This window comes from Centrocercus urophasianus, unplaced genomic scaffold, assembly GCF_019232065.1.
Source record: "Centrocercus urophasianus isolate 14NV4802_14NV808 unplaced genomic scaffold, USGS_Curo_1.0 seq_10, whole genome shotgun sequence".
Classification (NCBI taxonomy): Eukaryota; Metazoa; Chordata; class Aves; order Galliformes; family Phasianidae; genus Centrocercus; species Centrocercus urophasianus.
This window is the reverse complement of record NW_024884142.1, coordinates 70,636,742-70,649,554: the sequence shown is the minus strand read 5'-3', so window position 1 is coordinate 70,649,554 and position 12,813 is coordinate 70,636,742. Positions and strand designations below refer to the sequence as shown.

Sequence of the window (12,813 nt, the reverse complement as noted above, 5' to 3'; positions counted from 1 at the left end):
GGCTCGGCGACGCAGGCGCAGCGCCCGCTTCCGGCGCGGAGGAGCGGTCGGCGGTGCCGCAGCCCATCATGCCACCGCCGCAGGCGTGCCGTGCGCTCCTGGCCGCGGCCCCGCGCCTCGCCGGCCGCCGTCGGCTCCTCTCCTCTCTCCTGACTCCGTTGGCGACGCGGCTCCGTTCGTGCGCGGGGGGCGAGGAGGAGGCGGCGGGGAGCGGCGGAGTGCTGCGGCATCTACTGCTGAAGCTGCGCGCCACCGGGCCGGTGACGGTGGCGGAGTACATGCGGGAAGCGCTCACCAACCCCGGGCAGGTGCGGCGGGGCCGGGCGGGGGCCGAACCGAGCGCCGCGGCCCTTCGGTGCTCATCTCCTCCCCTCGCAGGGCTACTACACGCGGCGGGGCGGCGTCGGAGAGGACTTCATCACCTCGCCGGAGATCAGCCAGATATTTGGAGAGGTGACGCGCAGTCCCCGTGTCCCGCTTTCCCGCTCAGTGAGGTTTAGGTTTCGTTCCGTTGGAAGGCGTCCGCCCAAAAGATTTGAGGCTGCGTCTCCAGTGCCGTGCTGAGTTTTGGGTCAAAAAGCACATTGGGGCCCTGAGGGAAGGGCAGCGAAGGTGTGAGGGATCTGGAGCGCTGATGTTAGTTGGGGACGGCTGAGAGAACTGGGGTGGTTCAGTCTGGAGACGAGGACATTCAGGGGAGACCTACGGCAGCCTGAAAGGAGGTTGTGGTGAGGTGAGGTCGGCCTCTTCATGTGGGTAACAGCAATAGGATAAGAGGTGGTGGCCTTAAGTTGTGCCAGGGGAGGTTCAGGTTGGATATTAGGAAAAACAGGGAGGTGGGGGAATCACCAACCATGGAAAGTGTTCAAAGACAGTGGATGTGGCACTGAGGGACGTGGGGATGGGTCGGTGACTGGACTAGATGATTTTCACAGTCTTTTCAACCTTAATGAGTCTCTGATTCTATGAAAGAGGACTTGGTCTAGGAGAGTGGCTTGTTTTTGCAGGAGGCTGGGAAGCCCTTTCTGGTTTTATAGCTTGGAACACCATCTGTAAGTTCTGAGATAACGTATTACCACTCTTAGCTATTAGCAGGCAGAAGGCAGGTGTCACTTCCCACAGATTCTGGAGTTCACGTGTATCTCTTTGTGTTGTTTCTATCAGTTAATAGGAATATGGTACGTTAGTGAGTGGATGGCCATGGGTAAGCAGAATGCGTTCCAGCTGGTGGAACTGGGCCCAGGGACGGGCACCCTCACAGACGATATACTGCGGGTAGGTGAAAGCTAACTTTAATGCTCCTTAATTCTGGCCTTATTCACTGGCTGCACAGTGATCTGAAGAAGTGAGGTTCTGCTGTTGGAGTTTAATGTTCTTAAGTAGCCACATCACTGCAATCAGATTTGCAGCATTGACTAACTAAAACGTGCATGTCTGTATGTTTAGAGAAGGGCCCAGGTTTCTGTATGGACAGCAGGACAGTGCAGGCACACATGTAACCACACAAACACTGCTTGACAGGGAAGGCAGGAATATTCCATGGCAGCTTATTTATGAAAATACATTATCCAGGCTTGCATAAATGTGAGGCTTCCGTGCCTGCAACAGCAGGGAGCAGAGAGGACAAGAATGCAGGAATGAATCTGTGTTGGATTCCCCTGGGTCTTCTGGGGCTTGCTGGGTTTATTGCTTGAGTTAACCCTCCTTATTCTTATACTGGAGCATGGTTATCAAGTAATTAACATACTAATAATTCAAAAACACACTGATAATGGGATTTAGTATCTCAGAAGTTTCAGATTTATGTGTTAATGATAAAAATCTGCACAGGGAAATATGTAATACTGAACATGTTTTGCTTATGCTGTTTGGGAAAACAGAGCTGTTTTTCTTTCAGTGCTAAGCGCTCTACAGATATTAGAAAAGTTAATTTAAAAGAGTAGGAGCTTTAAAGTGACTAACATTTCATGTCCTTATTATTATATGTTATAGTCCTCCAACTTTGTTAGAACTGTAGCAGCTTTTATTATATTCTGTTATTTTATTTTCCTTCTAGAGAAGCAAAATGCAGTTGTCTTAACTGAGACTGTCTTAGTGAATGAAAGCTAACTCAGTCTTATCCTTAACCCTTAATCACATCACGTTCATTCTTCGCTCTTGAAGGTATACAGAATATGACTGTACCTTATAGAACTTCTCTGCCTTTGCAGGTCTTCAACCAACTTGCCTCTGTACTTAGTAAATGTGATGTCTCTATTCATCTGGTAGAAGTGAGTCCTAAACTCAGTGCGATCCAAGCAGAGATGCTGACAGGAGGAAAGGTGCAGTCAAACCCTGAGAACAAATCTGCATACATGAAAGGCATTAGCAAGACTGGAATTCCCATTTACTGGTACAGAGACATTCAGGACGTACCGCAAGGTAAGGGGCTTGAACATCCTGTTACAGCAGTAACCCAGGACAGCTCTGCTAACCTTCCTTGTGGGTAAAAGAAAGAAGTTATGCAAGAATTAGGAGCTAGTATGTATGAATCCAAGGCAGGTGCTTAAGCTTATTAATGAGAATCATAACTTCAGTTTGGGATAGCTACCCAATTTCATATATTCCAAATTTTTCTTCACTTTAGAAACCATTTATTGTTTTTGCCTAAATAAAGGCACAGGAACTGTAATAGTCCTTTCATGAGATACAGATCTTAAAACAAAAAAAAACCAAAAAAACAAAACAAAACAAAAAAACAACAAAAACCATGCACTGGAAACTATAGCTAGCTGTAGATATGTTGCCTTTAATGTATCCAAGCTGGGAATAATAATTATTTCAGTGCCATTAACTAACAATGCTTTAGAAGTTTAAAAAATAATAATAATTTTAATTTTCCATTAGAAACTGCTACAAAAGCATTAATGATTTAATATAATGTTTGATTTTTTTTTTTTTTACCTTCCTCCAGGTTACAGTTTTTACTTAGCGCATGAGTTTCTGGATGCCCTGCCAATACATAAGTTTCAGGTATAGCAAGAATATGGTAAATGTGACCGTATGCTTAATGGTCTTTTCTCTTTGGAGAAGAATAGAGTGATGGTACCAAACCAGACACATGCATTGGCTGTGGTGATGAAATGTTTCTAAATAAGCTTGGACAAATAAAGCTTTAATTCACCTGGCAGCTGTAAAGTTAGTAATTGTTCTTGCATGAAGAAAAACTTTAGAAATCTAAAGACTTCTTTTTGCTTAGACAAGTCTTTTTTTTTTTTTTTTTTCCCCTCATTTCTTACACAACATGAGTAAGGTTTCCAGTTCAGCATTATTGTGTGTACCACTACTGGCGATGTGAATAGCAAAATGAAGTCTAGATGAGATTCAGAAGAAACTTTCAACTTCAGTTTCAGAATATTTATGAAAAATTATTGCTAGAATAATTTTATTTTAGTAAGTTAAACAATGAATTGTCAAAAGAATTGTTCTCAATGGCACCATTTATTCCTTTTAATTCAACCTGTACTTATCAAGTCTACTGACTAATTTTTATCACATGCTTTTTCAAAGGCAGTTTCTGAAATCAATTAGCAACAAGTAACTTATAACAAGTAAATTAATAGCACATTATGTACTTAATTAGAACTTTTGAAAAATGCTTGGCAGTGTAGTTCAGTCAACGAAACAAGATACTGCATACCTATTAGAGTGTAAAATGAGTACTGTGGGTTAATTAAACAGAGAACAGAGAAAGGCTGGCATGAAGTGTTGGTTGATATAGATCCAGAAGTCCCTGACCAGCTGCGCTTTGTCCTGTCACCATCCAGGACCCCTGCAACAGAAAACTTTATTCAGGTAAGGTTACACCTGTCAGAGTTTGTAATTAGGTCATTACTGTCTCGTTAAAGTCACATACTGCCTCTCAGTTACTTTGGCAGGAAGATGATGCCTCTCCATCCATCAGTGACTAAGCACAGCTTACAGTTCTTTCTTTACAAAGCTTCCACCAGCATTAAACATTGTGTGCTTTGAAAGTGTAGCACAATAAACAGGTACATCAAGTTTAGCAGAATCGGGGCTTAAATGTTTTATGGATGCAGCAAGCAACAAACAGTTCTATGTTGTGTTTGTCACATCACCCTCTCAAACTGGCTGTACCTAAGCCAGGCTCTCAGGCTCCTCTGTACATACTCACTGGGTATATGTGCCATACTGACCTTTAATGGCAGGTGTCTAAGACTTGTTCTCTCTAAAATTCACTGGATTCTTAAACTAACTGAGATTAAAACCAACTGCAAGATTTTACACAAAGGTTTTTCTGAAGTGTATGCGTGGCTGAAGTGTTGTTTCTAATTTTTGTTACCACAGTAACACAGTTCCACTCTATGCAAGTATTCTCATTTGTTACAAAGCCTCATTCCAATGAGTAGGCTGTACAGGAGATGAAAGAAATTGAGAACTTGGAAAACTCTAATTGAAAGAGACCGTTAGCAAAAACTAGCTCAAGTTATAGGTAGCCTGGACTGTGCCCCTGTATCTCTGTGCCCAGTGATAAGTCCCAACAAGACATGTGTGGAATACTCCTGCCCTGTACTTTTTGCTAATACAGGCATTTTGGTCTTTGAACTCTGCACTAGCCTGAAGAAACACGAGATCATGTGGAAGTATGTCCTGAGGCTGGCGTCCTCATCCAGAGGCTTGCCTGTCGTATAGAAAAGGATGGTGGGGCTGCACTGATTGCTGATTATGGTCACGATGGAACCAAGACTGACACGTTCCGGGTATGTCCAGAAATACTATGCTAAAATACTCAGTTATCTTTTCTTTTTCCCTTGGATCATTAAGTTCTCTGCAAAAAAAGAATTAGTTGGACATCATAGAAGAAAACTCTACTATTGCCACAGCTGTAAAATGGTGTAATTGAGTTCTCATTTAATCAGTACCTTTCGGGGTTTCTCTCTGGTAGGAAGCATAACTTCAGCCCCTGCCTCACTTACATCTTTGACAGCCAGGAATACAACTGAGTGTAATCTTGCAATTTAATTTTTCAGGGTTTCCGGAATCACAAACTTCACGATGTACTGAAAGCCCCAGGTACAGCAGACTTGACAGCAGATGTTGATTTCAGTTATCTTCGAAAGATGGCAGAGGGAAGAACAGCAACTTTGGGCCCCATAAGGCAACGGGAGTTTTTAAAAAACATGGGGATTGAGCTCCGGTTGCAGGTACAGTAGTGTTTGCAGGTACAGCACTGTTTGCAGTATATAGCACACTCCTCATCCACTGGCAGCATTCTCAAGCAGCAAGAGAGCTGCTTTACAATCAGATTCTTATTAAAAGTTGTTAAAAATGACCTGTTGGTGTGAAGTAGCATAAAGTTACCTCCCTTATATATATATATAAGATATATATTACTTTGGAGACCTCAAAGTGAACTCATTATACTCCTGCCATATTTTGGTATGTACTTACTGTGCGAGTTCCACCAGTGCTCATCTGTTCTATTGAACATTATGGGACTGTTACACTAGGATAGATGGAAGGATACAAGGGCAGGTCTGAGGGATTGTATAGGGAAGCAGGAAAGGTTACAGCCTCCCTTCTTTTTCTTTTTAGGTGCTCCTGCAGAATTCACGCGACTCAGCAACTCACGAGCAATTGCTCCACAGCTTCGATATGTTGATGAACCCTAAGAAAATGGGAGACTGTTTTCATTTTTTTGCCTTACTGCCTCATCACAGAGTTGTACGTCCTACCAATAACGATAATCCACGATCCAAGTCTCCCCTACCACCTGTTGCTGGATTTGGTGAACTCTCACTGAAGTAAGTTCAGTCACAAATAATTTCAATGACTGTACCGAGATGTGTACCAGTGGTAACTTTCAGCAGCAACCTATTAAATAAAAAAAAAAAATTAAGGTTAAAGCAATCAAGTCCTGTGCATTTTATATTTTCATGGACTAAATGTTTTGCAATAGTAAGCAGTAAGGTAACAACTAAACATTTTGATTTATCTTTAAACTGAAGGAAGATGAAATGTCACATTTTTTCCAGCAATTTTCCTCTTACCAACCTTTCTCAGACCAACCCACATTCCAAAGCCTAGGCATGTTTTGAGAGTGCTTTCAGAGCACATGTAGTGCAACACAGTGCTCTTACTGACTGACCTACTTAAACCACATGTGTAGATATCAGGGACTGCATACACAGAAATCAGCGCACACTGAGCTGAGAATAAAGTGTTTCAGGGGTCTTACTACAGAGCTGAGAGTAATACTGTGTGGAGGAATCAAGTTAAAACTTGTCAGTGACAAACAAGATCTGATAGATGTCAGCTGCACTCAGCTGAGGTACTTACTCAAAACAACATGCCTTGACATCTTTGAAGATGTTTTTATAAGAATGGTAGTAGGAAGCATGCAAAGAAGTTATCTGTCAGAAAGCAACTGCTACCAGAATTCCCACCACAGAGTATATCTAATGCCAACAAAAAAGTATGAAGAAACTTCTAAGAAAAGTTTACAGGAGAAAGAGTTCATGTAAATACAAGGAACAAGTCTGATAGGGAAATAAATTTTATTTTCAAGCTTATCAGAGGATATTTACAAACAATTGGATGTATAAAAATATAAAAGTACTTGACAGTGTCCATTTCAGGCTATAAAATTTTACATGAGCTTTTTTTCTAGCATCATCATAGCAATATTGAATGCAACTTAATTCATCTAGGGGTAAGGATATTAAACACTATAACCTACTGCTGTCAAAGTTTGCAGTAAGGGTAGAAAAAATGGAATAAAGAAATTCAGCTATTTTTGCTACTCAATGAAAAAAGTTTACTTATAATGCATGTCTGATTTTTTTTGGTTCCTCAGCTACCAGCTTGTGGCTTCTATTGTCAGGCCCCATAAGTCTGTATGTGTGCATGTATTATCAGGCAAACCACTCCAAAGGCTAACAGCATTGTTTTTAATACAAGTTAAGAATAAATAGTTAATATAATTTTTTTTTTAATGCAGCACAAAGCAGACTTCATGGGGAGAGACATCAGTCAGGCCTTATTTCTTACTGTAACCCCTTCCTCTCTTGTGTGTTGTGCTTTTCAAGCGACCAAGCTGGCTTCTTTTCTCCCTTTAAAAAACAAACAAACAAACAAAAAAAAAATAGACAGTGACAACTCAAGTTTAAAATCCAAAGCTTAAAACCAGACTGTATTTATATTATTACAGTTGGAATGGAAAATAGCAATGGCTTCACTGAAACTTGGTCAGTTGGGTGGTGAAAGTTGGGGGGGTGGGGGGGAAAGAAAGATTCCCTTGGCTTCCCTTGCCAAGCCTGAGCCAATACTAGACTACCAACTTCATGGTGATTGTTCTGTTTCCAAAGATTAAAACAATAGCGCCTCTTGGAGAAGAATCAGTCCCAAAACTTCACCAAAGCAGGAGGGCAAGGTTAAGGGCCAAATTCTGCCCCTTTCAGACTCCTTTACACTGCTTTGACAGCATAAAAGTGAAAGAATGACCTCCCCCAGTGCAGGAGTGGCACAGACTCCCATCAGGCTCATCTCTGCACAAACCTGAGAATAATGTGCTACAAGAAAGGATGCATGATGGTAGGAAGGGCAGAAATACTCTGCCTACTGGTGGCTGTAGCAAACTGTTGTGCAGATTCAATCAAGATTTTTCTGCAAAGTTAGGTGTACTTTAACAGGGATGCCAGACTTCACTTTAATTTACTTAGATACCTGTAGAACAACAGCAGTTATACCGAGGGCAACTGGAAAAGTAAAGGGATGTTCAGGACTCAAGACTGCCCACATACATACTTCTGCAGCTGCCACTGACCTTATTACCAGTTTACTGTCACTGCAAGCAGCTCCCAGCACCAAAACAACTTGGTAAAATTCTGTGATTATCTAACAGCTTTGGAGACATCTGCTCACCTGTTTCCTTACCTGAACAACACTAAGAGGGGAAAAAAAAAAAAAAAAAAAAAAATCTCTACATACACAAAAAGAAATTTGTAGGAGAGAAAGGACCTACTTCAAAGCACCCCCCAGCTTTGCAGTTCAAGTCTATGTAAGTATTAAGGTATTTTCACTTGCACTTAAGTAGCTTGGCATATCAAAGACATGTAGAGCCACCCAGCATCTTCCAGCAGCACAACGCAGCTGATCCACACAAAAGGAAATCTTTTTCTTCCACTTTTTTTAATAGGTGAGGAGAAAAAACACCCTCTTCCATCTGTGTTTAGCACTCAAGGTCTCAAACTTCCCTGAAATACAGTCAGTTTTAACTATGCTCCTAGGGAATCATTTCCACAGAATATTACTGCTTCCTCTTTTGTGCCAAAGTCCAGTAAGTAGCTGGGAATCCAACTGGGGCATCTGCAAAAAAAACTGAATTAGGGGGTGGTTTTGGACTCTCCATTCAGCTCAAAACAGTTCTGAGCACAACAGGGACAGAAGAGGCTGCAGGTAAAGGTTGCAAGGAAGGCAAAACCCTTTCTCTTCCAATCTGGCTGCCCTGGTGGAAGCAACAGGTGATTTTGTCATACCCAGGTACGTATCAGAATTAAGATACAAGCTAGCAAGCTACAAACTATTCCTGATGTTAGTTGAGGGAACCTTAAAAAATTAGAAAAATACTAGAAAATTTAAAAACGTCGTTATTCCAAACAACAGAAGAAAGCTGCATATGTTTTTCCCTATTTTTCCACATCTTTCTGCTATAAACTTTTTCCAGAGAGAAAGGATAAGCTACATCAAGTCTTGTGTGCTCTCTGCACTACTGATGTAGTTTTAAGGCAAAATGCCTTTGGTGTGTATCAGTGACACGCACCAGCCTTGCGTAGCAACACAATACTGTGGCTTATTGCTCTGTTTTACCAGACAAAATATAGGGTGAGCACAGCTCTGACTGTCTTTTCAGATTGTCAGCCAGCATTTCAAGAGGAATGTAAGAAGTTGCACGTTTTCTCTTTCTTTTTTGGTATCTGGAAAAAGTTCAGTTAGGGCAAAGACAGACATACCCAACTGTCTTAAGAGCAGCAAATTACTCCTTCACCTATGAAGCCATATTCAACCTTCAACTGCCATGTTTTTCTATTATCTAAGGTATTCTGCACTGATTTCCTTTTACAATCTCTTCACAATGCACAGCCTAAGAAACAGGAGATGTATCTAAGTAACAAAAAACAGTCCTCTATGGCCTAGTAAATAGGGATAAATAGGGATTAGAAAATCATTACAAAATTCTTACTGTGTAGGCTACAAAAAAAAAAAAAAAAAAAAAAAGAAAACCTTGAAAAATGCAAAGCATTCCATCTGTACACATCACACTTCAGTAATGGCTTTGCAGCCATACAACTGGGTGCAGCGTTACCCAGCGGGCTTATCCCACTGTCCAATAACCATTCATAGTTTAGGTCAGAGCTGGAGGAAAGCTTGTCAGATGACAGTCTATTCCCTTCAACACAGGATCCTCTGAGGCTCCGTATGCTGAACTACATGTAAAGCATTCAGAAAGAGCGACAATTGTTCCAAAACTTATCTTCAATTTCGGTCTGGAGTGTCGGCCTTTGCTGCAGTTTAGCAATACGAGTAAATCAAGGGTCCTCTTCCATGTCATCTGGATTCGGAGCCATGATAAAATGCTGGGGGTATTCAAGGTTGTGTTCATACGCATGTTCCTTCCAGCGGGCATCATCGCTCTCATGGGTAATGTAACGCTCTCCAATGCGTGTTTCAAACTCTCTGAGGTCAAGCCAAGTCTGATAATCCTAAGGAGGAGAAGAGTTCATGAAGCAGTTCAAGAAACAGCAGCCTTATATTTCCAAAGATAAATTCGTCAATTTGTCTCTTAATATAAATAACAACAAGATAAAACCAACAGGAACTGTTTAAAAACAGAGTACAACGAAAAAAGAAGGGTTCCAAATTAAGTAGGCTAGTTCCCGAGGCTGTAGCATTAGAAATCATGAAAACTGCTAGAAGACAGATAAGAGGGTTTTATTATAAAACTAATTGTACTACTATTCATATCTATACATACATAAAGTGATACTAGTTGCAGTACTGTTTGTACTGTTTATTTAATTGGATTTTCCCCTTCATGTTTTCTAAGTTGTACAATGTCTTTTAAGTTACTTATTACATTCTATTTCAAACAGTTCTCTTCTAAAATGGCTACAAACTACAGCACCCCCTAGTTTGTGAGCCATCTTTAGCACTGAACACTGTGTGTCTGCACTGTTCTCATTGAGACTCCGTGCATTCATCACTGCCTCTATTCAGAAGCGACAGAAAAGTGGAACTCTGTGTTAGCATCAGGCAGTGAATAAGAAGGAAGGGGAGAGGAATGAACAATGTTTCCTGTGGAATGAGAGCCATAAAGAAATGGGCAGAGTAATGAAGCACGTTAAACATTAAGCCAAAACCAGAAATACTCCATGAGTGTTTCTTCACAAGCATTACCAGTAGTTTTACTAAGCTTGTGAAGGATTTCATACAAACAATTGTTATTATTTGTCCATTATAAGCATAGGGATGAAGACACATCATTTTACCTGCAACCATGGGTGACTAAGAGATTTGTCAACACTGAAACGTTTCCTCATCTTGACTTGAAGCAAATTGTTTATTAAATCAATGGCTAACAATGAGAAACAGAAGAAAACATATTGTTTAAATATTAATCACATCTTTTGCATGCTGCAGTGAAAGTGAGTTGTGCATACACTACTGAACTCTTCTAAAGTGAATCAAGCTCCTGAATTTTATACGTAGCTTTGCTTATGTTAAACTAGGCTACAAAATAGGCATGGGGAGGCTTGGTTTTGTTTTTTTTTTTTTCCTTTGACAGAAACAATAAAAGTTTTATTATATTACCTGTTAAAATTTCAGTAATTCTCAGAAGTGTTTAAATAAAGCTTGAGCATAATCCTGTGTTCCAACATGACAAAGGTACTTCCACTATTTGTGTGATTTATTAGGTGTCCTTTCACACCTACCCGTGTGTTAATCATATAATCATGTTTGTGTGATCATATAGTCATGTTTATATGATTAACAAAGTTGGCATTAGAAAGTTCTGAAGACCATCCTCATAAATTTCCAGATTGTTCAGATCTGAATAAAACAGATCCAGGTTTTGCTTTCCTTATTAATGTACAAAACAAAATTCTATATTCAACTTTGAATCATTTCTGTAATTATATCATAGTTTAGATAAAGTATGTTTTATGACATCAGTGTTCAGCAAATACTCAGGCAAGATCTAACTTTTCATTGGGATATGTGAGGAATTTGGGGTTGTTTATCCCACTCCTTATGAATGCAATCAAGTCATTACATCAGATTTTCCCCCACTAAATCTTCTGGCTCCTTCTTTTCTGAAAACGATCCAAGACACTGTATTTAACATTTCACCTTTCCCATGTCTATGCCAGCTCACATTTAGCAATTCTGGCATACAAAACCCAAACTACTCAAGATTTTGGCACTGATCTCTCAGTGAACCTTGTGGTTTAGGCACTTGGATGCACTATCTGTGCTTAAAGATGTTCTAATAAAGCAAATTCACTTCTTTACCTTCACTGGAGATTTCCTTCCAAGGATTTGGTGGGTACATAAATGCTGCATTTTGAATCTGATCATTTATATCCTCATCTTCGTTAAATGGGAATGTACCACTAAGGCTCACATAGACAATAACTCCAACAGACCACATGTCTAGGGAGCGGTTGTAACCTTTACTCCTGAGCACTTCAGGGGCAAGATAAGCAGGTGTCCCCACCACAGAGCGCCTGAAGGATTTTTCACCAATGATACGTGCAAAGCCAAAATCACACAGCTTCACCTGCAAAAGAAATGCATTTTAAACTGAGAAATCTCTGGCTGATCTCCTAAATGTGCTACTGAGCAAAACCAGGGTGGTACTTGGTTCTATTCCTGTCATCGTTTCAATACTGTATGTGCCAAAACGGAGACAAAAAAAAACACCAAAAAAACAAAAACCACAAAGTGAGGAAATGAGTATTTCTTAGTCTTCACTTACTTGCGGGAATGGCTCTGCTGATGCTAGTAGTACATTTTCTGGTTTTAAATCACAGTGCACAATATTCTTGAAGTGTAAATTCCTCAAAGCAACAAGTATCTATAGAAACAAAAGAAAATTTTCGTAACTATTTAAATAGATGAAAAGCATCAAAATCCATACAGAAAGCAGTATAAAATTTGTTTCAATGTAGCCTTGAAGAGTTAATATATACAAGCATTACTTTTCCAGTCAATAGGCTGGAACCAATGGTTTTGTGATGACCTTTTATTTTCTTTTATTTGTTTATTTTAACTCCACCGTTTTGAACATTTAGAGTTTTGATGTACATCTTTGGATATCCATAATGTTAAGCCTTGTGAAATAGGATCAGAAAAATATTCCAATTTATTTCCACATTTTTTCAACTGCCATTCGATGCACAACTCCTTGTGCTGTCTCACACACAGGAAATCCTTCTCCAGACTCCATTCTCACATAACTATGAAAGGCAACTCTAGCCTTTCCTCTCAAGGAGGGAGACTGAATGCTAACCTGAGTGACCATGAACTTAGTTATTCGTTCTGGAAGTCGACTTTTCTCACTGGAAAGAATCATCTCTAGCATGTCACCATGCAGCTTTTCCATCACAACAAAGACCCGTTCCGGGGTTTCAAACATACATTCCAGGTTCACAATCCCAGGGTGATGCAAATTCTAAAACAAAGTAGTAGAAGTACATCACTAAAATAAAACAGCATGAAATATTCTGAATTACACAGCAATATTGTAGCACA

The 12,813-nt window shown here is 40.3% G+C and overlaps 2 protein-coding genes across 2 annotated transcripts in view; one reads left to right on the top strand and one right to left on the bottom strand.

Moving 5' to 3' along the window:
• Positions 1 to 26: 26 nt before the first annotated feature.
• On the top strand, positions 27 to 5,914 carry NDUFAF7 (NADH:ubiquinone oxidoreductase complex assembly factor 7; the record flags this gene model as incomplete). The annotated part of the gene is made up of 9 exons (XM_042818680.1): positions 27 to 308; positions 379 to 453; positions 1,165 to 1,275; positions 2,211 to 2,421; positions 2,954 to 3,012; positions 3,721 to 3,834; positions 4,617 to 4,760; positions 5,031 to 5,204; positions 5,596 to 5,914. Coding segments are annotated over 9 exons (1,383 nt in total), but the record flags the coding sequence as incomplete, so codon positions are not given.
• A 624-nt stretch (positions 5,915 to 6,538) lies between these two features.
• The window catches only part of PRKD3 (protein kinase D3), a 41,610-nt gene continuing 35,335 nt past the window's right edge, over positions 6,539 to 12,813 (bottom strand). The window contains exons 14-18 of the mRNA XM_042833998.1: positions 12,572 to 12,733; positions 12,038 to 12,136; positions 11,572 to 11,839; positions 10,548 to 10,633; positions 6,539 to 9,761 (exon numbers count right to left, since the gene is read on the bottom strand). Coding sequence (XP_042689932.1) covers positions 9,588 to 9,761; positions 10,548 to 10,633; positions 11,572 to 11,839; positions 12,038 to 12,136; positions 12,572 to 12,733 — 789 coding nt within the window. The 3' untranslated portion in view covers positions 6,539 to 9,587. The remainder of the gene's footprint in view (positions 9,762 to 10,547; positions 10,634 to 11,571; positions 11,840 to 12,037; positions 12,137 to 12,571; positions 12,734 to 12,813) is intronic.